The sequence below is a fragment of the Podarcis muralis genome, chromosome 2 (assembly GCF_964188315.1).
Source record: "Podarcis muralis chromosome 2, rPodMur119.hap1.1, whole genome shotgun sequence".
NCBI lineage: Eukaryota > Metazoa > Chordata > Lepidosauria > Squamata > Lacertidae > Podarcis > Podarcis muralis.
Window position 1 is genome coordinate 40197409 of NC_135656.1, and position 27269 is coordinate 40224677.

General features: G+C 44.6%; 1 protein-coding gene across 1 annotated transcript; it reads right to left on the reverse strand.

The window, feature by feature from the left end:
- Positions 1 to 2: 2 nt before the first annotated feature.
- Positions 3 to 26894, reverse strand: CDRT4 (CMT1A duplicated region transcript 4). Its single transcript, XM_028721012.2, has 2 exons — positions 26694 to 26894; positions 3 to 2021 (listed from the first exon to the last, which is right to left on the reverse strand). Exons 1-2 carry the CDS (start codon positions 26800 to 26802, stop codon positions 1507 to 1509), a joined length of 624 nt encoding a protein of 207 aa, XP_028576845.2. The 5' UTR covers positions 26803 to 26894; the 3' UTR covers positions 3 to 1506.
- Between the last annotated feature and the right edge of the window lie 375 nt (positions 26895 to 27269).

A 27269-nucleotide genomic window follows, 5' to 3' on the forward strand; every position in this document is an offset into this window, starting at 1 on the left:
AGGGTGGTCATTTAAACTGATCTGGGCACAACCCCTTCCAACCCTGCTGTCCTCAGGAGAGTCCATAAAAGAGAAGCAGGAAACTGGGTCATGAGGGAACTGTTGGAAGCACAGCAAATGTTCAGTTTGCAGCTTTGTATGGGGGGGGGGTGGTACTTTTGTAATTGGCAAGTGTGACAGCAGACTGATGAGTTGGAGACTCGAGTCAGTTGGAAGTTGGCTGGCAGTGAGGAAGACTGCTGAGATTTGACCATTTGAGGAGCTGGAGGGAAAAGCGGTTCGGGAGGAGTTATTCCTCTGTGTCAACCTGGCCTAAGGAAGACGAACCTCTGTGTTCATTTCTCCTCAAGTTATACCCTGTTTTTCACCCAGTAAAGTAACAATGGCTAACAACCGTTATGAGCCTCTTTGGCTATATTCCACCTCCACAGTCAGAAGCAGTATGCTGGGAATCGCAAGTGGGCACCAAATGAACAGAATGCTGGACCAGATGGGCCTTGAACTGATCTTACAGGGTTGTTTGTGCATTCTTATTTGCCCTCACAATAAATGTGCAGCTGCCAAGACTCTGCTTATAGCATCTTACATTCATATGCTTAATGACACGTGAACCTTCTCAAAATCAAGGGTGCAGGCAATTGCGTGTACTAAATATGGGCAGTGGGATTCTATGTACACAATAGGGGATGCATCCCTACTCACTTCAGTCGCCAACCTCACCAACCCTCTCCCCCTGCCTTTACAGCTCACCCAAAGAATGTCTCAGATCTTACCATACCTCTGAGGGTCTCCTGGACCACTCTCCTGGGCCATCCACCTGCCTGCATCTCTGTCCTTGGGTTCCCACCTCCTCACCTCACTTGGTTCTCTTGCCTGGGCTTCCTGCTTATCATAGAATGTAGAGTTGGAAGTGACCCCAAGGTTCATCTAGTCCAACCTCCTGCAATGCAGGAATATTTTGCCCCACACGGGATTTGAACCTATGGCCCTGACATTAAGAGTCTCATGTTCTACCAACTGAGCTATCCCAGCGTTTTTATGTCTCCCTTCTCCAGTTCCCTCCTACTCACCTCACCTAGGCTTGCATCTCTACTCTCTGGATCACTCCTCCTCTCCTCACCTGGGCAGCCTACCTGCCCACCAGCTTGCCACACTGTAGTTTACAGCACCACCTGTCTGCAGCCAAGCAAACTGCAGTGTGACCATATCCTTAACCATTTTTTATATCAGCGAGATACATCACTTGGAAATTGTGTCCAGCACTTGAAGGCAAAGCATTTCTGGGGCAAGAATGGGTGGGCAGGAGCTGGCATGATCAGGCACAGACCTGTGGCCCCATAACCTACTGTGCTCAGCCACTTCTGTGCGAGTGTGAAAAGACCTCTAATGTTTGACATCTGGTTTCATACGCTCTCATTCTGGTCAGTCTTTTCTTCTGCACAATATATCCCACATAAATGAACCCTCCTGTCTGGATTTCTAAAGAAAACGGCCCAAATATAAATATTAGTTGCCGAAGGATTTTAATGTGGACCAATCAGAGGAGGCTTTTTGCATCTTCTTGCCTTTTCTGATACTGGAGGCATCTAGTGGCTTCATTGGTAACACACGGAAAGGGACTCTTTTTTTGGCAAAAATGACAAAGTTACCTGGAGCTGAGGCTCCCTCTGGGAAAAAGCTGCTTATGGGGACTAGGCCACCATCAAAGAATTCCCTGCTAACGTAAAGGGGACTAGTTGCTATGCTGAATCGTGACACTGCTGGACTTGATTCAGCAGCCACACCTACGTCTTGAGACCCGCGGCTGCGCTTCTGCTGGGGGATGTGAGCAAGGCTGTTCTCCCTGCTGCTCAGTCCTTGAATGCTTATCCGAGGTGCTGACAGCAACTTGGAAATTCTTAATTTGTCTTGCTCCGCAAGCTTCTTGACCACGGGAGATGTGTGACTAGTGTAGGCTGGATACTGGATGCGGTGGATCAGATGCGGTGGGATGCCAATATTGCTTGATACCAAAGCCCGATCTAAAACCCAAAAGATAGAGAATATATATTAGTTTTCGGATTTTCGGTTTCAAGGATTTTGATTCCAGAAAACAAATCCTTGCCTATCTATACCGGTTTGTGCATAATGCTAAGCTGTGTTTTGTTTAAGCCATAGTTTGTTTAAGCACAAGTTGTCTCACAGATGATTGACCAAACCACATCTTGTTTCTCTAAAGCTTGCTTTGTTTTCTAGCTGTTCTTGCCCTGTGGCCTTTGTAGTTTGATGAGTGCCTTTCTGGAGTGGGATGGTCAAACAAACTATAATTAAAGATGAGTGCTGGGTTTGCATGTAAAACTAAGCCATAGCTGAAACAAACCAAGATTTGTATACCAACAACAAATTATGGCTTCTGACTGTGGTTTGTTGACAGTAAGCAATCCATAGTTAAGCTGCTGGAAAGGGTTAACATATAGCGCTATGTCATGGTTTAACAAAATATTGTTTAATAAGCCATGGTTTAGCATCATGTGCAGAATAGGTTTCTCCAAGGAAATCCCAAGGAAAGAGAAATTCCCTTTAGCCTAGCCTGCAAACAGGAAGAGGACAGAGAAGTTCACAGAAATAAGACACAAAGTTAAAGAACCATGAAGAAGGACCTTAGAAATCCTGGAACACCTTTGTAGTGCTGGATCTAAAAAATAAGTAAATCATAAACCAATAGCTTCTTGACCAAGGCATACAAACATTTATTTCAGATGGATCTTTCCCAACCTGCATGACATTGTTTGTTATGAAGCCCTCAATAAATAAAACAACTGCTATCATCACACACTGGCAGTTAAGTATCTACAGGGCAAAAATGCTCTCAATTCAAGATCCAGCAATTCGTATTGGGTGCAGTGGTCCATAAAAGGCACACTGCAAAGCCAAGAAAAATTTATGCACCAGTAGCTGTATTTCACAACCTCAAGCTGTGCCTGAATCCACTTTGGCAGACATTGGAGAAAACTGGCCAGACGGTTTTGTGTTGGGAGCATGACACCTCAATGTAACAGCCTAACAATTATGCCTGCTGCCTTTGGACTCCTTGACTCAGCTGCTGTGAAACTACCACTGACATCTTGCTTCACATGGGGTGCAAAACCCTCTTGGATTTCTCTCCATTGTAAGTTGCACATTCACCTTCCCTGAAAGAACACATGGAAGTAAAACCCCCACCCCAATGTTCTTGGATGAGCTATTTTGCAGTCCTTTTGTGATTTCTTTTCTCTTTCTTTCTCCTGCATTGGCCCTCTCAGAACTGGCTGACAGTCCCACTCTGACTCTGGCAAGAAACCAAATTGGCCCTCATTCACGTTATTGGATCAAAATATAGAAGGAGCTTTAGTTACAATGCAAAAAGGTGCAGCCACAGTTTTTTGTTTTTGTTTCTTGTACCAACTGACACATTAAGCTGCCCAAGCTACACTACACTTAGTGGAAAGAGAACAACAATTTCCTCCAGGTGACTGTGCAAGAGATTCAAATGAGGGAAATAAAATAAAAGGTATTGGCTTACAGTAGGTGAATAGTAAATGCACAAAACAAATGGATGGAGAGAACCGAAAGATGGAAACTGGTGTCTGAGATGGAAATTGGTGTCTGAGCAGGAGATGAGTACTTGAATTCCAGCACAAACCTGGTTCCATTTGATCTAGGATATTCTACTTTGGTCTAATATTGGGGGAATTTCAATTCAGGATAAAACTAAGAAATAAAAATATGAGCTTTCAAATGGGTGAAAGTGGGTAATTTTTACATGACTGATTTGAGTGGGGAGGGATGGGTCAAAAATATCCTATATTCAGTGAGCAGTTCATGGATGTTTAAGAATCATGTTTTGACATAAATGACATCAGGGTTGGGGAAACTAAGGCTCACTGGATGTTGTTGGAAGCCAACTCCCGTCACCCCCAGCCAACATGGTCAATGATAAGGGTGATAGGAGTTTGAGTCCAGAAACATCTGGAGGGCCACAGGTTCCCAACCACTGTATTGCAACATCCACAGAAGCTCATGGAATCTTGTGCTGAGTGAAAGTAATAGCCAACCCTTCCCTTGATCTCAAGATGGAGGGCTGCATGTTGAAGTAGAAGAAACATTTCTGTGTTCTACTCAATCCTTCTGAATGACAGCATTCAAAATACAGGATCTTCCCCACCTCCTCTCGAGGCAAGAAATACATGACCATAGAAGGAAACCCAGTGAAGTTGCCAGTGCCTTGCTGCAGAGAACACCTTTCTTCCCCATAACCTGCCTGCATCTTTGATGGCAATGCATCAGTCAGCTTTCGTACCCATGTGGCTCTATCATTTCCATATTTCCCCTTCCCTTTCTGGTTGCTTTTTTTTTTTTTTTTTTTTTGTCCCTGCTGATATTTCACTGAACAAAGTCCCATCCTGCCTTGAGACCTTTAACACTGTGCCTATAAAATCCTAACACTTGGCTAGCTCTCTGCATGCCTTTTCTCTTCTCCATGGTTACCCCAGCTGAGAAACACTTTGTTTTTGTGTCACTTCCATTAGGCTGATTGAGTTTACAGGGGACGGCAGGAAACCATTTGATGGGAATATAAATTCCACGAAACAAAACTCAACAGATAAAAATGTTCCTCTTGGAAGAGTTTTCCCTAGCACTGGGCAGCCTTTGTCAAGGAGTTTGCCACAGAGGAGTCAGCACGGACAGGTCCACTTGTAGCTTTCCTATGACATGCCAAGAGATTTTGTGACCCAACACTGCATAAGAGAGGGGGGGGGTTCCAGATTCCCCCAACTGAAGAAAGTTTCTTTTTATGAAAGAGGGCAGGGGACATATTACTATCATGGCAACCTATCCAACAGTACATGTTAAAATGGATAATCGCTTCTAGTTCTGACGAGAAACTGGCATGGAGGCAATTTCCACACTCTTCTATTTAAAGACCATTTGCCTGTGGTAGGGAGAAAGAGAGGGGAAATAAAGTTAAACCCTGCTGGCTGTAACTCAGCATGTTCTGACAGTGTATAGAATGATTAGCAAAAGCAAACGAGGGGAAATGAAATTATACACTGAAGATGGGAACTTCGCAAATGGGTGGGCTTTTTATTTGAGAAGGGGGCTGCAGAGTTACAGTATCTTTTGCTCTTTCTTGTTTCAAAGCTGTGTGTTTTTAGCCCTTCCTCGCCACACACGCATAAAGGTTGTAGGGCCCCCGAGCTTGTCTCCTATTTATTTTGCCATGTGGTTTCCATATACGCTCACTCTGGGGCCTCCAATCAGAAGGCGCTCCTACCTCAAGACACTAGCAGGGGAAGGGAGAGGTGTGGCAAATGCTTTTGTTCGCTTTGTAATGGAGAGCCAGACTAATGCAAAACACTTGTCTTGAAGTGGGCATAATAGCTCCCCCTACACAAACGTATTTGAATTTCAGTCTTTGGCTAAGTACAGTCTGGCCTAAAGCAAGTGAGTATGTTGTAGCTCAACTGGTTGTCATCATCTTGGTGCTCTTAAATGAGGGAGGGGGAGAGATAAAGCAGTCCACAAAGGGTGGGGGAGTATAATAAAGACTGTAAGAAAACAAAAAGTAGGAGTTCATGTTCTCACTAGAATTAGCAGAGGTTCAGATACACAAAGTCAGGCAGTTCAGGGATGCTAGGCTCATTCTCACAGTATTCATGGCTTGCTGTGCCCAGAAATTGTCATCGTTGTCAGTTTATGATGTTATTATTGGAGTTTTATGACTGGCATGTGCTTTTTGAAATACTGCTTGATGTTTTTGGGGTGGGAGTAGCCACTTTTGCAGGGGTTTTTTTGTTTTTAGAAATGAGGATAATAAGTTTTAAAAATGCAAATACGTACATACAAATATAAATACATACATACTGAAACTCATCTCCAGGGGATGCTGTTGAGGACATAGGCAGGAAAAGATGAAAAGAGGGATTTATTAGTAGTCCTTGCTACTATAAAAAAGGGGTTTTTTTAGAAGAAGTTATTTTTTTCTGAAGGGAGATGGAACCTCATTATTAGGATTTCCAGTACATTACTTTGAAAGACATGTGAAAACAAGAGTTGCATTAAAGTTGCCAAGTATTTTCAATTTTATAATACTTTCTGTTGCAATTTCAGAACATCAGAATGCACAGAACCCAAGGGATGCCTCATATTCCATTTTCATTTCAAAATTTTAGATGCTACTTACTTTGGAGCCTGCCTTCTCAGGAGTCCTCAGGGCCATTAATTTTCAACCCTTGCTTCTGTTTGCCAGCCCAGACTGAGTACTTGTATGGTGAAGTTCTCATTCATATGCTCCCTCATACTAACACAACCCGTGCAATTTGGGCCATTGAGAAGAATCCCTAAAGAGCATTTGCATTGGAATTTCAGCTTTGGTGTCACTGTAGATTCAGGTCCACAAAATCTAGCATACATTACCAGCAGTCACACATTAAGTGCAGCCTAGAATCCAACTCATGGGAAGGGATTTAGCCAGGCAGAGTCCCCCTCCAAGAAAGAAAGAAAGAAAGAAAGAAAGAAAGAAAGAAAGAAAGAAAGAAAGAAAGAAAGAAAGAAAGACAGGCTAGAATGAGGGAGGAATAGGAAGGAAACTGGAGGGAACCAGTGAGCCATCTAAATACAGCTGCTCTGTTCAGGAGGTGTAGTTGCTACAAAACCATATACAGTGCTACCTCAGTTTTCGAGAGTCTTGGAAGTCAAACGTTTTGGCTTCCGAACACCGAAAACCTGGAAGTAACTGCTTCAGTTTTCGAACACTTTTCGGAAGTCGAATGTGCCACACGGCTTCTGTTTTGAGTTTTCTGGAAGTAAAAGCTTTGGTTTTTGAACGTTTCAGAAGTCGAATGGTCTTCCGGAACAGATTACTTTCAAAACCCAAGGTACCACTGTATAGATAGCAGGAGGTAACAGAGACCCAGCCATAGACCTCCTATTACATTTAACTTACAGAATTCCCTCCCCCCCCTTATGATGTTATTGTCTTATAGATTGGTTTCTCATCCTTTCCTCCCATTTATGCATGCCTGAATCCTGTATCTCTATCTTAGGGTGGTCAGGTTTGTCTGCTTTTTGTAAAAAAAGGACAAGACATCTGACACCTTTAATAGCTGTATAGAAGAGGCAGTTTCAACAGGTGTAGCTTACATGACTGGCTGCACTAAATAACACTTTAACACTTGATCTCCTATCTATCTATCATCTATCTATCTATCTATCTATCTATCTATCTATCTATCTATCTATCTATCTATCTGAAGTCTAATTCCAAAGAACTAGTCCTTAAGTTAATCTAGCTAGAAATCTAGAACAGTTCCTAGAGATGGATTTTCTTGGGAGAAGATGCCATCTCCATCACAATTTTCAATCTTTTTTTCTTTGATGACTCCCCCCCCCCCCCCCGATCTTTTCCCCTGCAAAGGAAAACACTGAGTTGTGGCTGCCGCTGTTGTACACAGAAACAGCCCCCTGCGCCTCCTGCAACGAGGCTATATTTTCCATTGTGTTTGTACAATGATTGTGCTCATATTGCAGGAATGACTCGGCTGCCGCTGTTGCACTAACATTAAAATGGCTGGGGTGGAGCAGGGTGGGTGGGGAGTGAGTCTGCAAACTCTTAAGGCAAGCCTGGGAATGCATCGAGTAAGAGAGCTGGGAAACTTTCCCTGGACCAGTTTTTGTTTTGTTTTTTTACTGGGAAGGCCTGATCCAGGTCAGTGACCCTGTCCTCAATTCCAGTGTTTTCACATATGCCTTTCCCCCTGTGCGGGTGAGAAAGCTTCTCTATATGAATGGACCCTTCTGCCTGGTGCCGACTGCACCGCACTATGGAGGAGCAAAGTTAAATATGGCCCCTTGGCAGGAAGGCACAGCTCACAGATATTTGGGGGTGGTGGAGAGAGCTTGCTAATGTGAAATGCCAAGGCAACAAATAGTTGACATTAGAATTGCATGCAGGCTGTGGGACTAGGCTATTCCTTTCAGGCGCTCACACAAAGGGCCCCTTTTTTGTCTCGCTGCTGAAGACAAGCAACAGAACGAGAAATACAGAAACGATATTGATAGCTAGGGGAAAGGCCTGTGGAATTTCTGGGGAGGGTTTGCTATCCCAAAAGCACAATGGCCTGTGCTTTGAAATGCACAGACCACGTAGGACGCAAAAGGCCACCAGGGTCTCACGTGACCATGGATTTGCCTTCCCCGCCTACCCCGGCCGATTCCCCCTCACTCAGAACTTGGTGAGAGTTCTTGCTGGTCTCCAACGTCTACAGTAACAATCCTGCCACACATTTAGGCAGCCTGGCTGCATACCCTCCAGCATTTCTCCAGTGAAAGTAGGGATTCCCTATTCCATCATCATCATCATCATCATCATCATCATTATTTTATTATTGATACCCCACCCATCTGACTGGGTTGCTCCAGCCACTCTGGGTGGCTTCCAACATATATAAAAACATAATAAAACATTAAATACAAAAACCCCGCTTCCCCATACAGGGCTGTCTTCAGATGTTTTCTAAAGGTTGTATAGTTACTTAGCTCCTTGGCTTGGAGGTTACATAACTCCATACTTTCCATACATTTTTCTGATGAAAATAGGGATGTCTTAAGGAAAAGCGGGACATTTTGGGATCAAATCAGAAACCAAGATGGCTTCTGTAAATCCGGGACTGTCCTTGGGAAATAGGGACATTTGCAGGGTCTGTGACTGTGCACAGCATGGCGGCCTAGATTGCCTTCCACTGATTCATAGAACCAAAGAATCATAGAACTGTAGAGTTGGAAGGGACCGCAAAGGGTCATTGAGTCCCAACCCCCTGCAATGCAGGAATTTCAGCTAAAGCATCCATGGCAGATGGCCATCCATAGGCAAGTCTTTAGCATATGCGCTGCTGGGGTGCAAAGATCCGCCCAGCGCCCCCAAATTTAGTTTAGCCCCCCAATTAACTTTTGCATCACCGTTGTGAGCGCTGTTGTTGAGTCTGACAAGCGGCACCATTGTGAATGACAAGCACCACCGCTGTCGCGGTGTGTTTTTGGTAAATGAGCGTGCAAACAGTAGGTGAAACCGTAGTGAAACAGTAGGTATACATCTAGTTACAGGTAGGTAGCCGTGTTGGTCTGCCGTAGTTGAAACAATTTGTTATTGGTATGAGCTTTCGTGTGCATGCATCTGAAGAAGTGTGCATTCACACCAAAGCTCATACCAATAACAAACTTAGTTGGTCTCTAAGGTGCTACTGGAATGAATTTTTTTTTAGTAGGTATACATTTCGGTAATACCTAGGTATATATGTATTTTGTTTTTTTTAGCTTGATCAAAATTATTTATTATTTCATAACAGGTAGATAGTTAAGAGCTTAGGCAGCTTCAGTGGTGGGCGCCTGGTGCCCTCCAGAATTCGGTGCCCGGGTGCCCTGAACTCCATGCACCCCCAGGTAAAGACGGCCCTGGCCATCCAACCTCTACTTAAAAACCTCCAAGGAAGGACTTGTTCAGCACTGTTGACAGGTGCCAGGCCAGAGAAGCTTAGGTCTGGAGCTACACATGGGGTGTCCAAGTCAGGTTTGCAGACTTCAGGTGCTGCTTCTTTGCTGCAAAGCAGAATCCAGTGAGCGATATTTATAAAAGGAGCAGTTGGAGGAGGTCACATAGTTGTAGCATTGTCTGTGCCTGGCTCCTTCTTCCATTTTGCCCCAACCTACAGTTCCGGACCCATAGTTCTGTCACAGTGAAGAAGCACTGCCCAAAGTTTGGAAATGTAACTTGGATAAATAAAGTGTAGTTCTATTCTAAGGGCCTTCTCTCGGATGATAATAGACCCACAGTTGTTGCTCATTTTGGGGGGATCCAGATGGTTTCCTTCTGTGGCAGGGATAGAGCATTTTCCAAGGACTTGGGAGGAAATATAGCTCAATGCCTGTGCTGGGTACAGATGAGCACGAAAGCAGCACAAGGCAGGAAGAAGCATTTTTTTCTTTTCTTTTCAAAAAGGCAGCTAGAAAGGCCTCAGACAGACACCATGCAAAATGCCTCAGCAGTTTAGCATTTAATCTATAGCTAACGGGGGAAGAGGAAGCATTGCTGCACAGCGAATGAACCATGTTAAACGTTGGCTGTTTGTGGCACTGCCAGCCAAAGGAACAATCCTAACACCTAAGATTCATCAAGCTAGACCTTACAACTTCATTGTTTCCCTAGCTACTAGGATCCTAAAGCGTCCTAATTCCCAGAATGAAATCTAAACTGGAATCTAGAAACATATAAAAAATGCTGTGAAAGTGGGGTTTTTTAAAAAGCGTTTTGAAAAATACATTAAATTTGCCATAAGCTCACCATAGCCATCTAGTGTCACATTTGTATAATGCACTTAAAACATTATATTTGCAGCTGTACAGCTGAGTCCTAAGGTTAGTCAATAGCCAATTACTTGAACTGGGGTACATTGCATTCGGGGGGGGGGGGCACACTGTTCTGATTCATTAGATGCAACTTGTGAACCCTGTACCATGCGCAACTTCACAATCTGGAATTACACAATATGGGCAGCTGGGTTTAGACCACCAACTAGGAGTTCTGCCCCCTCCCACCTTGTGTAGGAGGAATTGAAGACATCGCTTTTAAAGCTCCTTTGAACATTGCCACCATTTCCATGGCAAATACATACATACTGGGAGATAATATCAGGGTCGTTTAAGACAAGGCCGTGCAATTGAATGGGATGCATGGCACATCACTCTGGCGCCAAGGGAGTTAGCAATGCAGCTTGAGCATGACCCACAGTGGGATTGTAGATAGTGCAAACAATCCTAGGCATTGTGGATAGAGATGAAGGAGGCACATAATAGCATGAACGTATTCCAGAGGGTGGTAACGTAGCCACTTGACCACCACTAACACCCTGTGCTTTTTCACCTTTAACACCTGCATGATGCAGACATTTTAAAAGTAAATGTCATTTCCACTTGAGACCTTTGATTACTACAGCTCCTAGTCAGAGCAGACAACACAGACAACAGTGTTGGACACAAAGGCTGAGCTGCTCTGTGCTTTGATGCTCAAACTAGCCCTGCCAAAGAGCCCTGCCTTTCACAGAGCAAATCCTCACCACTTTCAGCAGTGATCTGCCCCTAAAGCATCATTCAACAGCTGTTTTGCTCGTTTCCCCCTGAAGTGGTATTCTGTTGCTGTTGCTGCACAGACACTCCTCCATGCCCATCAGACAGTGAAACCTTGGATATAAGTGACTGCCCAATTTCCAAACAGTCAGAGAAAGAGAGAGAGGGAGAGGAAGTGCTGTAGCAGCCCGAACAAAGGCCGCCTTTGTGAGCTTGGAGAACAAGCCAGGAAAACACAACACGGCATTAAAAATTACATGCTAGGCTGGCAGAATCGTTCAGGAGGGGATCAACCAATTCAGACGGCGTTTCCCCAGGACTCCAGTGAGAAATTCCGGCACCGCTGTTTCAGAGCAGAGCTAAGTCTGAAGACATTTGAGTTCTTCTCAAACTGTTCTAAGAAAAGCGCCGCAAATTCTGGAGCGGACACACGGCTGTCATTCCCAGCTTGCGTGTCCTAATAATACATGCCAGGTTTGAAAAGTCCATGGAATCTGGTTGTCATTAACTCTCTGCTGATGTTATTGAGGAGGAGTGAATGGTGAGCCTGCAAAGGGCACAGGATTGAAAGACCCAACGGTCCTCCTGCTACAAAAATTAGGCAGCTGCTAATTTTATTTGCCCTGAAATTACCCGTGAGCAAATGCCAATTCCATGTGACGGCAGATATCACTAGGTGGCACTGTTGTGAAACTTGCCTTTTAAGGCTTATTTGACCCAGGAAGTTGACCATGTGCATTGATTTAGGGCGCTGCTGGACAGAGTATTGGGATTCAAGAGCATGGCAGAAAATTGAAGTTTCTGCAATTAAAGTGGATTAAAGCGCTATGTCACCTAGTGCAACAAATCCACTTTTACAAAAGAAACAGATTTCTTTGCAGTTCAGAAAGTGATGGGGAAATGGACAGAAAACGTGGAATGAATGAGTGAATCATTCATGGGAATACATGCCAACAACCCGCAAGCAAATTAGGAGGAATGCAAAAGGAATCCTCATCATCGTATAACCTCCTTGCAAGCAAATCAGAATGAATGCTCAGTACAGTGGTACCTCGGGTTACAGACACTTCAGGTTACAGACGCCTCAGGTTACAAACTCCGCTAACCCATAAATAGTACCTCGGGTTAAGAACTTTGCTTCAAGATGAGAACAGAAATCGCGTGGCGGCGCAGTGGCAGCGGGAGGCCCCATTAGCTAAAGTGGTACCTCAGGTTAAGAACAGTTTCAGGTTAAGAACGGACCTCCAGAACGAATTAAGTTCTTAACCCGAGGTACCACTGTAAAGATTCAGTATAATCAAACTGTGTGATCTTTGTGCAAGAAAATCAGGATGAATGCCCACAACATAGGTTAAAGCCTTTCTTCATTATTGCAGTTTAGATTCCACCTTCATTCAAGGTAGGTAATAACCACCAACCCCCTCAGACACCTTTTCTTTTTAAAAAACTAAATCGGGTATCCGGGCTGCAAAGCCCACTGAGAGATTGATGCATGCTGCAGGACTTGGCCCTTTCCACACTACTGATTTTAAACCTCCAAACTGCCCCTCCCAGCTGCTTAATCCCATGGGCCTTTGCCAGTCATACCCTGGAACTCAAATGCCTTGGCTCCCAAACAAATCGGCTCCCAAACGATCAAAATCTAGAAGTGAGTCTTCTGGTTTTCGAGCTATTTTTGGAAGCTGAACGTCCAACAGGGCTTCTGTGGCTTCCTGCAGCCATCAGAAGACACACTTTGGTTTCCGAACGTTTTGGAAGTCAAACAGACTTCCTGAACGGATTCTGTTCGACTTCCAAGGTACGACTGTTGAGTACAAGTTGAGGGGGAAAGAACAGGCATTTATTCAGGTGGATCTGCTACCCCATATCTCCAAAAAAAGGCCTGACAGTCCTCAGGTGATTTGAGCTAACTCAGGGCTCATTTTTTCTCCCTCTCTCTTGCCTAAAGGTAAAGGTACCCCTGACCGTTAGATCCAGTTGTGGACAACTCTGGGGTTGCGCGCTCATCTCGCTCTATAGGCCAAGGGAGCCAGCGTTTGTCCGGGTCATGTGGCCAGCATGACTAAGCCGCTTCTAGCATACCAGAGCAGCACACGGAAACACCGTTTACCTTCCTGCCAGAGTGGTACCTATTTATCTACTTGCACTTTGACGTGCTTTCAAACTGCTAGGTAGGCAGGAGCAGGGACTGAAAAACAGGAGCTCACTCCGTCATGGTGATTCGAACCGCCGACATTCTGATTGGCAAGCCCTAGGCTCTGTGGTTTAGACCACAGTGCCACCCATGTCCCTTCTCTCTCTCTCTTGCCTACTTCTGCCCATTTCTTCCAAAATGCATCACCTGATGTTTCTATGCAAACATATCCACCACACCCGCCCACAAACTTATCTGAATGTGTCCTTCTCCAAGCTGTAATGAAGGCTGGGTGCTTCTGAATGCTCAAGAGATGCCTCCACGTACCAGGAGACCATCTCCTAACCTCAGTTAGCTGATACCTTATCAACGGGAGCTCAGTATTACAGCCAGCAATCTTCCTAACAAAAGCAACGGTCACCCAGGTGCTAATAATAATAGGAATCAAATCCTTATGAAGCCCCCTGAGGATGTAGCAGTGCCTGAGAGTACAATTTTACTATGTGAAGAAGTACCCTTGAGCTGTAAAAAATCCCTGAAGGTATGATCGGCGCTGCAATACCATTTACTTGGGCCTAATTCTCAAGGAATGTGCTTCTGAGCAAATGTGCTTAGAGGTGTGCTGCACATCACATATGAAACCATGAAATATAAGACATGCTTGTAAAGAAGGAAGTGGGTGTTGACTTTTCCTAAGCTACTCAGCCACTTGCACAGCACTCAGTTGTTAAAATTTCACACCTCAAGGGAACTATCCTTGGAGCTCTCTAAGCTGATCAATTCAGGACCATTGCAGACTATGCAAAAATGCTACCAAAGGACTGAAGTTCTAAAGAAGAAGGCTTAATACACCCCAGATCCTATTTTTCCTGAAATTATTAGGAAAGGAATGGGATACCAGGTGCCTGGTATCAGGAGGCCAGACTATTTGTCCTCCTAGGATGGCATTTTCTACTCTTGCCTGCTGACAGATTTCCAGCATTGGTTCTCCAGCCTCACTTGATACCTGATTAATTTTTTTTATTATATGCTGAGATTCCTGCATTGCAGGGGGTTGGACTAGATGACCCATGAGGTCCCTTCAAACTCTACAATGCTACGATTCTATATGAGATCTCACAGATTGAACTTGGGACCTGTCGCCTGCACAGTATTTTTTGCTGCTTCCTAGCTAACCTTCGTATAGTTAAAGCTATGGTTTTCCCAGTAGTGATGTATGGAAATGAGAGCTAGACCATAAAGAAGGCTGATCGCCAAAGAATTAGTCCTTTTGAATTATGGTCCTGGAGGAGACTCTTGAGAGTCCCATGGACTGCAAGAAGATCAAACCTATCCACTCTGAAGGAAATCAGCCCTGAGTGCTCACTGGAAGGACAGATCGTGAAGCTGAGGCTCCAATACTTTGGCCACCTCATGAGAAGAGAAGACTCCCTGGAAAAGACCCTGATGTTGGGAAAGATGGAGGGCACAAGGAGAAGGGGACGACAGAGGACGAGATGGTTGGACAGTGTTCTCGAAGCTACCAGCATAAGTTTGACCAAACTGCAGGAGGCCGTGGAAGACAGGAGTGCCTGGTGTGCTCTGGTCCATGGGGTCACCAAGAGTCAGACATGACTAAACAACTAAAGAGGTGTGCACACAATAAGGTATATAAGGAGTCACTGGGATCCTTGTATTTTTTATTTTTTGCTACAATGGATTGATAATATGGCTGTATTTTCCAACTGAGCTCTCAATGGACCGTGCATTCCTGCAGCCCCAACTCAGTATCCATGCATTAAGTCCTTGAATAAACTGAAAGCATATTTCCCTGGTCTCTAGAAAAACAAAAACAAAAGCCAGGCATCACTTCCTCTCCAAAGAAGCCTCAGGCTTATTTCATATCTGCCATCATCTTAAAATAACTGAGCTTTACAGCAGGACATGATGCCATCCGTGATTGGGCTCATGCTATGCATCACCAATAGGTCACTCTCTGGCTCAGTTACAGTATAAAAGCAGGACTGTGCACCAAACCCCCAATGGCCACTCCAGGACGGGAAACGCAGGTTCACGAGAGGGCAATTTGAAGCAGAAAAGTGGCAGGGGGAGGGTGTGCTTAACCCTTCCTTCACTGGTGTTTCCACTGAAAACTCTCCCTTCAAACTACAATATGCACGCACACACACACACAAACACACACAGCTGCTTTTCATACCAAGATGCTCTTCCAGATTCACATTGGCTCCATTCCAAACCAGAAGTGTGGGCCTCCCTGTCTTTTTAATAAAGAGGGTTCCGTTTTTAAAAGAATTAGTAAGAAGACGCCTATGAAACCTGCAAGTTCTGATGTGAGAAAGGAGAATTTAGCCAGAAGGAAACAAACACACAAATAAATGGCTGCACCCTGCGAAATAGTTTCACTGGGCAGCCCTGATCACGCTGGCTCCTCTACTACGAAAGCCCACTGCTGTCTTTGGCGCTCTGCTTGTTTTCACTGTTTAATGAAACAATAATTCTGTTTTAAGCATTGGCAGCTGTCTTATGCACTGAGGTTTTGTGTAAATTTGTTATCCTTCATGGTGAAAACCATATAAATAAACACAGCAGCTTTTCCTTCCTGCCTGGACTCCCCACAAGAACCAGGCTAGTGGCTCTGGGCTCCCCTTCTCTGTCTCTCTCGCTTGCTCGGCTTGATAGCCTCAGACGCCAGCAATCACAACCCTGCCTCCCACTGAGCGAGCAGCGAGCTTTGGTTTAAATCAGCTTCTCCCTGGAACTCGTAATAAACACAGCGCAAAGTTTTGGAGCCATCAATGAATGGGATTGGCCAGGCTGGTCCAGTGTTCCCAGTGTTAATACTGCGGTGGCTGCAGCCCAAAGTCCAGCTTGGCTTGATAAGGTTGTCAAAGCTTCCTGTTCTGGCTGACTACATTCAAATAGAACCTGCTTACATGAGCTCAAATCTCAACATGTGCTGAATGCTTCAGTGCCTCCTGAAAAACTGTCCCACCAAAGCTCAACTTGTTTCTTTCAGGTCTGCAAATTGGGAGAGACCGATTGGAACAAGTGGGTCTTTCAGAGGCCCAGATTCAAGAACAGAATAGCCCTTTGACTTTTCCAATTTAAAACCGCCCTCTTCAAATCCTGCCCCAGCGAACCTTGACTAGCTTTGATGGGGGGAAATTGCTTAGTTTGAAATGTCTCAAAATTCTAAGTGCCTGGCTCTTGGATTTTGGAATAATTTAGAAAATATATATATACTGTTTGTCGGCTAATTCAATTCAAAATTGCCAACAATTTACTAAGCTAGTTGTAAATGATGAATAACAACAACAATAATAAAATTAACTATCAATGTAGCATCAAAGTTCCTGCTTTGATGAGAATTCAAATTTTGCCAAGTGTGAGGAATCTGTTGCATTGACAGCTATTCAAATTCATCAGGCCCTTGCTGCCGAAGGCCACCCCACTCAACCCTGGCAATGTTAGAGAGGGTTGAGGGTTGCCCACCATGACATACAGGGTGTGTGTGTGTGTGTGTGTGTGTGTGTGTGTGTGTGTGTGTGAACACACACAAAAGAATTTGGGCCTGACTACATTACAGTGGTACCTCGGGTTATGTATGCTTCAGGTTACATACACTTCAGGTTACAGACTCTGCTAACCCAGAAATAGTACCTCGGGTTAAGAACTTTACTTCAGGATGAGAACAGAAATCGTGCTCTGGCAGCATGGCAGCAGCAGGAGGCCCCATTAGCTAAAGTGGTGCTTCAGGTTAAGAACAGTTTCAAGTTAAGAACGGACCTCCAGAACAAATTAAGTACTTAACCTGAGGTACCACTGTAATGTGAGTGATTAAGTGTGCCTGTTTCAAATTGCTGCATACTGAGGGCAGGTTCATTTATTTAGAAGATAAACCAACCTTTTAAAATTATTTTTAATAGGGAGGCTTTGCACAAGACGGCTCTTGCAGAAAACTGCTCTATCAAAAAAAATAATAGAAACAGGTATCAACAGATAAACATGAACTGAGAGTGAAGGGTTGTTATGCCCCTCCCACCCTGCTGCCTCCATTGCACTTAGGCCCCATAAAACTCATATTTTGGAGTATCGTCCTTCACTCAGTGTCAGAAGGATGTAACATATGTGGATCATCTTAGGGCTGCATGTTGCTTTTTAGCCTTCATGTGGCAGGTCAGCATGAGAAGAAACATGAGCCATTTTTGAAATTGTCACCATGTGACTACTTACTGTCTTGCTTCCATGAATACAGAGGCAAAACAGATGCCTGAAAAATGTGATTTAGCTTGTCTGAACTGTTCCCTGGCCTAGATGATGAAGTTCAAGTAAACATAGCTGCAAATTTTGAAGTGCTCTTCTTCTGCAGATGTAATGGGATAGAGCTCAGTCCGAAGAGCATGAGACACTTTATCTCAAGGTCATGCATTCGAGCCCCATGTTGGGCAGAAGATTCTTGCATTGCAGGGGGTTGGACTAGATGACCCTCAGGGTCACTTCCAATTCTACAATTCTATGTTTCTATGTCACTTCCGATATTATGCTTATGCCAGCATCCCTATTCAAAGGCTCTTTTCTTGTGGATTCATAAAAAAGCTCTTAAAAAGATTGCTTTAAATTATTCTGCAGCTCTCCCTCAATCCCAGTGAAGGCCTGTAGCTGGAGAAAAAAAAAAGGTGAGCCTTTGCATATGGAGAACCTTTCCTCAAGATTGCCTTCAGCTACAATTCAGGCTCACATAATATGTGGTATATTCTCGTCATCTTCGGGGGGCGGGGGAGAGACCTCCCCCCAAAGAGATCCTTGGAATTCTGCTATGGAAGCCAGAAATGCTGAGTGCTCTGTTCCTTAATCACCAGCCTATAACTTCTCTGTTTCATCAGCTGTTAAATGTTTTCAGTTAAAAAATTATAGCATGGAGCAATGTGATTTTTGTAAATACTGTGAGCACAGGATGGAATGCCAAGCTGGTAGGTGGAAGACAGGAGTGCCTGCCGTGCTCTGTTCTATGGGGTCACGAAGAGTCGGACACGACTAAATAACTAAACAACAACAACAACAATAACTTGGGTCCAGGATACCTTAATAATTGCCTCACAAATTAGTTTGCACTTCAGCTTCCATCAGCCCCAGCCAGCATGGCAAAAGGTCAGGGATGTTGGGAGCTGGAGTCGAACGACTATTTTGGTGCTAAGCAGTATAAAAATTAAAGAATAAAAAGAATAAAACATCTGGAGGGCCAGAGCTTCCCTATCCCCGACTTACAGCAAGGAACTGCACACTCTGGGATGTAGAAGGCACATACAAAACTGTTGTTTTAACTGAGGATTTGAGCTACCCATTCATCCTCTGAATATGCCAGATTTTCAAAGCTTAGTGCACTCTGCTGCTCATTTCTAATAGACAACTGCTGAATGATCATCCATTTGTTTTTGACAGTAATGACTAACCCTGCTCTTTATACTGCTCCTCTCTTATAGAAGTCCAAATGAGCTCATGCTTCCATGTCAATTTGAGGATATATTGAATTTGTTTCCAGGAAGACAATATAGAATTTCCAATCCAAAGTTCATGGGAGTGTTTAAAATGTGAAATGTCCTGATCTCATATTTGGATGACATTTCTACCTTTCTTTCACTTCTTGGTAGAAAAAAAGCCACAGCTGAATTTAGAGGTTACTTTAATTTGTTTTGACCTTAAGATAATAGTGGAGAATTGAATCCAGAAGCTTTGTTTTTAAAGAACCAATTTTCTTCTTCCAGAAATAGCTCCCCCCCCCCCCAAATAGGATCCACTAATTATCATTCAAACAAGATTGTATCTGTCTACACCGGGGTGAATCTCCTGGTTGCCTATGACATATATTAGAGGAGGCCTAGTCTTCATTATCTCTTCATGATATGCCCCCTTTCCTTATTGCTCATCCTCTTCCTTGTCCGCAACACAAGAGAGAGATGCTCATCTTCTATAAGAACAACATATAGGGAAACTGCTGCAGTACAAATCCCCCCTCCAGATATTGATAACCTTCAACTCCCATTCCCCCTTGACCATTGGCCATGCTGGAGTCCAACAACATCTGGAGAGCCATAGGTTCCGCAGCCCTTTCTAGATATCTTATTCACGACATTGGTCATGATATTATGTTTGCTGACTGGGAACAGTTATGGAATACTGGTGTTAAGTTCACGGCATGTAATGCTTTAAGAGAAAACATTATGAAAATGATTTACAGGTGGTACATGACCCCAGTCAAGCTTGCAAAAATTTACCATTTGCCCAATAACAAATGCTGGAAATGTAATGAGACTGAAGGTACCTTTTATCACCTTTGGTGGACCTGCCCGAAGATTAAAGCCTTTTGGGAAATGATCTATAATGAAATTAAGAAGGTTCTTAAATGGACCTTCCCTAAAAAACCTGAGGCTTTTCTCCTGGGCATGGTTGGCCAATTGGTGACAAGGAAGGATAGGACGTTTTTTATGTATACTACTGCAGCAGCAAGAATTCTTCTGGCAAAGTATTGGAAGACACAAGAGTTACCCACTCTGGAAGAATGGCAAGCGAAGGTGATCGACTACATGGGACTGGCAGATATGACCGGCAGAATCCGTGATCAGGGGAAAGAGACAGTGGAAGAAGACTGGAAGAAATTCAAAATTTATCTTAAAAATTGTTGTAAAATTGAAGTGTAATGAGATGTTAAGGTGTTAAGAAATAGAGAATTGCAGCTGTAAACAATAAGTTAAGGAAATTAGAATGAAAGTGAATTAATTAATTAGTTGGAGGGTTGCTGAAGAAAGGTAAAAACAAGGATGCAGAAAAGGGGAGGTATGGGGAAGTCCGGGAAGTAAGGTGTAGGAAGATAAGATTATGAAAGTATACATGTTTATATGTTTGTATGTTTTGTTTTGTTTTGTTTGATTGTTTGTTTTTATTATATGCTTGGAAAACTAATAAAAATTATTTTTTTAAAAAATAGATATCTTATTCACTTCCCTGTGAGGACTATTCCAGTGGGTGAACCAGATAAACAGGGGCAAAATGAAGTGGAATAATTACAGACGTTTCTAGAGCCTGGAAGTGTCCTGCAAGGCCTTTTGGCAAAAGGACTGTCAGCTGGCTTACAAGTGAAATGGGATGCCCTCCCCCTTCCTCCTCCTGCTTTGCTCAGAACATCACTCTGTCTCAGGAAAAACCTGGTCGGCTGGGCTACAACAATTAAGAAAGTAAGATAAACCCATCCTACTGCTTTCCACAATGGCCAACCATTGTTGGAGTTGCCTACAGAAAGCCCACAAGACACCAAGGCAATAGCCCCACCCTGCTATTTGCCACCCAGCAAGTGGTAATCAAGGGCATGCTACTTCTGAACAAAGGAGTGCCACCCAGCCACCATGCCTGATAGATAGCTTTATCTGCCATAAATTTGCCTAATCTACTTTTAGGAACAGAGAGAGGTTGTCTTACACCAAGTGAAGGTATTATCAGTCAAGTCAAGTGCATTTTTGTTTATTCTGACTGGCAGCACATATCTAGGTTTTCAGGGAGAGCTCTCCCATACTACAGCAGTGTGTAGCGTAGCGGTTAGAGTGTTGGCCTAAGACCTGGGAGACCAGGGTTCAAATCCTCACTCGGCCACAAAGTTCACTGGGTGGCAATGAACCAGTCACAGTCTCTCAGCAGTCTCTCGTGCCACTTTAGGTGCCAATTAATATCAGCGACTAGGGCTTAAAATGCCTACCACAACAGCGCAATCCTACACCTGTCTCCTAGTCAATTCCACCCAGTTCAACAGGGCTTATTCCCAGGTAAGTGGATATTGGATTACAGTCTAAATTCCAAAATACAAGAGCTGCCACCTCCCCCTTCTGCAACTGCAGCACGGATTCAGAAATCTGAAAGATTTTAATGCCTAGTAGATTCAGACACAGATCACAGTGTTCAAAGTAAACACTTCAACCCCTCATTCATCACCCAGGAATGCTAATCCAGCATGGCCTTGAACTCAGCAACTCTTGCTGAGATGGGTGTGTGTGGCCCAGATTCCTCTTAAGGCCTGCGTCGGGGATGACTAAATGGAGGGACCATGTTTCAGAGTTTGTTTCACCACTGCCACTCTATCTGCTTGCCATGATGGAGTGACACTCTTTCCTCCAAGATTGTTCCTATCTGTGTTTCCTCTGAGGCAAAGGACCAGCAGCCTCCAGCCAGCATGCTTGAGGGGTGGCTTTTGTAAGATTTGCTCTCCCTTCCAGGCTAATTAGAAACAGGTGCTTGTTTACTGGGAATGACAGCAACCGGTTCTATAGGCTCACACCCTTAGCTGTGAGCTATGCCAAATAACCTGTTTATTGAGCGCCTGGCTTGTACTTTACATTACGGTGAAGGAACACATGTCATTATCATCATTATTAAGTATTGTGAGAGCAGTAGGGCAGCTCTAGAGGCACTCTCGCCGAATCCAGTCCAAATGCGCCTTTCTCAAGCCCTTGGGGAGAAATGTGCCTGTCAGTTCAAAGCAGGAGCCCAGGCACTGAGTTCAAAGCAGAATTCCACCCTGCCCCAGTTTCCCATGATATCACACAGAAACCTTCTGCTCATACCGGGCACAATTCTGCAGTTTTTAAAAGCAAATTTCCTTCTTTTAATTGGCAATGAATGGATAAGTGCATAAACTTTTGTGTGAGACTCTATTAAAGATACATGATTTGCTGCCTGAAGCATATCGGGAGGAGAAGACTGATGTCTGAAATAGTGGCCTGATTCAGATATACTGCTAAGACAACCTATGGATTAGTGTGAATGAGCAAGCATGTGGCAATGCAGAGCAAAAACCTGGCCTTGCTGCTACCACATTACCAACAGCAAAACCAGTGCTTGTTTTCTGGGGGCATGCATACCCCTAAACATTCTGTGAATCTTTGTACTTTTGTCCATTTACTGCATTTATTTTTCCTGATTTGGACTATAAAATGGTGATGTTCTTGAGTCAAAATGAGAGTACCCCTAAACATTTTTTAAGAAAAAAAGCACTGAGCAAAACTATGTTTTATATAATCTGTAAGCCACCCAGAGTGGCTGGGGAAACCCAGCCAGATGGGTGGGGTATTATTATTATTATTATTATTATTATTATTATTATTATTAGGTTTGGCTTAGCATTATGTGCAAACCTGGTCTCATGGTTTGTCTTGCTCCAAAGAAACAGGGTTTTGCTGAGCATACTCTGCCATACACACTTTTGCCTGGTCTGAAATCTATGCTGACTGCAAGTGGCTCTTTGGGGGTTTCCAACAGGAGCCGTTCCCAGTCCAAACTGGAGATTCTGGGGATGGATGGATGGAACCTGGGACCTTCTGCATGCAAAGCAGGTGCTCCAACACAGTCCTTCCCAGAGCAAGTGGGAGCCGCTCAGCTTTCGCAGCCTCCACTGCAGGCTGAGAGCCAAATGCCTCAGACCCTGAGGAGTGAGAAGGAAGCTGACATCAGAGCTGGCAGCATGCGTGCATACAGCTTATCCATTGGATCGCCATCGGAGCAACATCTGTTTTCTGTGTCTTCTTGGGCAGGGCGCCAAGCTTCTAACAATATGCAGCCTCATAGACCCATCTGTGCCCGGGATGTCTTATTTGCCCGCTGAAGCTCTCAGATGGCAACAGCTCCATGTGGGGACCCTGCAAGCAACAGCATCTGCCACCAGCGCCATCCTGCCCTGCCTACTTTCGAAGGCCTCTCACAAGAAGGCTCATGAAAAGGAGGCCACTCTGAGCGAAAGCTAATGATCTTTCTGGCTCGAAGAGCATTCTCTCCCCGAGGCAGAGGCGGCGCTTCCGCAGCCCACAGCCGCCAAGCCCAATTGCTGCAGACAGTGTTTTCGTAACCCCCACCACCTGGGTGGCAACCAGCACATCTGCTGCCTGGATGAACTAACGCAGAGCTTGACCTTCCTGTTCTCCAGAAGGCAGCTCAGTCGGCTGCTAAAAGCAGGAGGGAGAGAAGAACTGAAAATGCAATTCAGATTTCTCAGCTATCTGCTCCTAGAACTTTAAAGAAGTTCCAGGTTTCACCTCGAAAGAAGTTCGTGCACCCACAGCTATGTCAGTCATGGAAGAGGTAGTCTCTTTCATTCCACCAGGCTCTGGAATCTGCTCCCTTCATCCGGATGCTGTCTGACAGCTGTCGGCAGCTGAGCAAGGTGAGCCAGGAGTTGAGTCAGAGCTGAGGAATCAAGCCAGGAAGGCTTTGCTACTCAGGCAGGATCCCAGCCCAAATGGCAAGCCTTTTATAGGTCTTCCTGTCCAAGATGACCCAATGGGGTGGAGCCAATCCAAGACGACCCAATGGGGTGGAGCCCAATCCATAGCCTACTTTGCTGCCAGGAACTGTACTTCTCATGGGTTACAACGTGGGGCAGCTAGACACAGATTTCTGGTCCTAGCCCTGGCCTAGAAGTTCTTCCAGCCAATGTGGCACCCTCTAGAGGTTGTGGACTGCAACTCACAGCAGCATGGTCAATGATCAGGGATGATGTGGGCCACAGGTTCCCGCACCCTGTTTTAAAGGCATGTGTCACATTTTCTGGGTCCCAAACCCCTCGGAACTCACGACAACTGCACCTCTCTTGCTTCAGATCAGAGAAGCTGGGCTCATCCTGGGACGGGGGGAATAGATAGCACAGTTTACCAGTCCCCACCAGTTCCTTCCTCAGGAGGCCATTTCAGGCTGGTTCTCTCCCTGTTTTCCATGGCTCTCTCTGAGGCTTATATGCCATCAGGTGGAATCTGAGAGCTTGCAGCCTCTCATCAGCTCCACCCTCACCCATCTGGGCTGATGGGTCTAGTGCAGATATGCAGAACCAATGGCCTGCCACATATAATTGGACTCAAAAGTTTGGTCAGTGCCATTCAGCATGGGAAAATGTCAGGGACGATTGGGAGCTGGAGTCCCCCAACACCTGAGAGGGCCACAGGTTCCTCATGACTGTTCTAGTGACTTTCTCTCCATGACTGGGAACAGCTTCCTTTCTGAAGCTGCTATCAGTGAACCAACCCAGGGTAGTTAGGTCACATAGAATGGCAACCTTCATTACTACAACAACTAAGGCCCAAGCCTAGGCATTTTTAGGGGAAGCGAATAATTCAGAAGCCAAGTGAAAGCAGAGCAACTTAAAGGTTGCTTGTGAGAAAGAGGAGAGTGGCAGAAGTGATGTACCTCTAATAGATCCTTTAAGTTCCTCAGTAAGACATCTGGCTGGCCACTGTGAGAACAGGATGCTGGAGTAGGTAGGCCTTTGGTCTGATCCAGCAGAACTCTCTTGTGTTAAGGCAGACAAAGGTGAGAAGAATATCAGTGAATCCTGGTTACATCCCCTCCCCATGGCCCTTGCACGTTAGCCATCACTCACTGTGCTGGGTAAGGAGGCTAATGGAGAGAGTTAACATTATGGAGCCACAGACCTGGTTAAGCCATGAAGAACCATAGGTTTATTTCATGTTTTTGGAGGAGGCTTGGATGACTCTGGTCCCATAACACCAATTTCTCTGGGCAGTTTCCACAGGAGGCTTCTGAATCCACTCAAAGAGAGCTACGAATCCCTAAGAAGCAAGCCTGCTGAGGATGGGGTGGACCAGTGGCAGAGCTTCATGCTCCGGCACCGGGGGGCAGAGGGCAGGTGGGGGCGTGGAACGCCACCTGCAGGGGCGTGATGCCCACACAGATGGGGGGCAGTCACGATGGCACCCCACCGGGTTCATGCTGCTGGGGGCAGTGTGCTCTCCCCGCTCCCCTCTTCCTCTGTCAGTGGGGTGGACTCACCTATTTGGCCCCCAGGTAACTATCAATCACTGGGACGTGGGTGGCACTGTGGGTTAAATCACGACTGGGCCTAATGGTCAGGGGTCCCTTTACCTTTTTAACTATCAATCGGGCTGAAATTCTGAACATTTTCATTGCCTACTCGATCCAAAATGTAACACTTAGAAACCACTGAGATAAAAATAAATAAACATCAAAAGTAATATGAGTTACCCCAAACCTCTGCTTCAAGTGAAAGCATTGCCAGAAACCTTATCCAAAAAAAACACCAAGCTTTCTTCTGGTTTTGTCCTTCAGACCTCAGTGAAAAGGAAAACATTGCTCTAACATGTAGAAGGGTTTGCTTTTGTGCTTCAGCAACTTTTGCAGTAATAACAGTGAACTCTCTCTTCTAAAACAAACCATTGTGCTTTCCAATATATAAAGAAAGAAGGAAATTACGGTAATTCTGGCTGCAAGGATAGTGGTTGATTAAGGAATACAAACCAGGGTTGCCAGATTATCAGGTTGGAACTGTCAACACAGAACCTTCAAATTATTGGATTTTGCTTCAAAATTCTCACGCCCAGTGGTGGGGCCTAGGAACTGGGAGAAAATTAAATTCAGTTTGCATTTGAAGATCAACCAACATAATCTGCACTTTCCAAAACAATACGTGAACTGAAACACAGCAGCGCTTCAAAATTTGTGCTCTCCATATTTCACGATTTCCAACCTATGGCTCATCCACACTTCCACTTGTCCCACCACTTTCCCCTGGGAAAACCTGCTATTTAATTTGGATAGAAGCCATCTTCCTAGCCGTAGTTCTATTCCTTCTTCAGTATGAAAGTCTTTCAATGAAAGTGAATTTATGTCTTTGCATCCATGACCCCCCCCCCGCCTCCGAGAATATGGTAACTTCTATTAATTTCTTTTGGCATAAGCTAAACACAGGTGCTATATAGTCCCATCTCAAGGATCACTCTCTTCCCCAAACCCACCTTTAAAAAATAATAGCAACACTTCATCCAATATATTTGAATATGCAGGGCTGCAACTGTACAAATTCAGCATGTATCAAGAAAACTTTAAACATGTAATTCAATGAAGATGTATCATCAATACCAGCAATATAAAACCACTTGGATGTTCCTTTTGGTTAAGCAGTGGCACTGTGGGTTAAACCACAGAGCCTAGGGCTTGCCAATCAGAAGGTCAGTGGTTCAAATCTCCTTGATGGGGTGAACATCCCGTTGTTCAGTCCCTGCTCCTGCCAACCTAGCAGTTCAAAAGCACAAAGTGCAAGTAATAAATAGGTACGCTCCAGTGGGAATGTAAACGGCGTTTCCGTGCACTGCTCTGGTTCACCAGAAGCAGCTTAGTCATGCTGGCCACATGACCCAGAAGCTGTACGCCATTTCCCTCGGCCAGTAAAGTGAGATGACCCCAGAGTTGTCCACGACTGGACCTAATGGTCAGGGGTCCCTTTACCTTTTTAAGCTTTCCTAACAAAATAGAGGACAGTATCCCAACCCTTCAGTAATTTTGTTCAGATTGGGATTTGGCCACAACAGATGATTGGCTATCTGATGCTAATGTAGCAAGTCAACCCAGAATGCCTTACCTTTCAGTGCGCTCTTAAAAGGGACTGCCATGGTTGTTTTTGTCCGTGTCAAGTGATTGAAGATGTCCCTCTGAGAAGGCTCTAAGAGACCCTTTAAGAAAATATCCATTTGTCAGGCTTAATAAGGTTGGCACACAGCAAACAGGATGCATTTCTGTTTCTTTTGCTCTCCCAGAAGCTAGGTGCAGTTTAGAAAGTTGCAAATGCCTGCCAGTAAACAGGGCGGTTGCCATAGAGCAGCTACCGTATATTGAAGTCCTGCTCAAGGAAATAAAGGCTCACGAGGGACATTGCTAGGTTCACAGATCATCTAAAATGAAGAGGAGTTTTATCATTCACTTCCATAATTATGAGGCGCTTCAGTGCAAAAGTTTGTTTCACACAACACAAGGCAGTGCGATAACCTGAGCGTCTTTTCTATTAGCAGTTGTAGTCAATGCCTCATGCAAAAACTATGATTCCAGAATGAAAGTTTATGCTCATTGCCATAATTAATCAAGCTGCCCTTTGAGGACCAATGCTGTGTTACTCATGGACAGTACTAAACAGACTGTTCTTTACCTTCCCTGCGTCTCT

What these genes read in the sequence shown, in the direction of transcription:
- CDRT4 (XM_028721012.2), bottom strand. Translation starts at nt 26,802, where the DNA reads ATGGATATTTTCTTAAAGGGTCTCTTAGAGCCTTCTCAGAGGGACATC. An exon ending in TTTTAAGAGCGCACTGAAAG is followed by an intron (nt 2,022 to 26,693) that starts GTAAGGCATTCT and finishes TTTGGGTTTTAG; the next exon opens with ATCGGGCTTTGGTATCAAGC.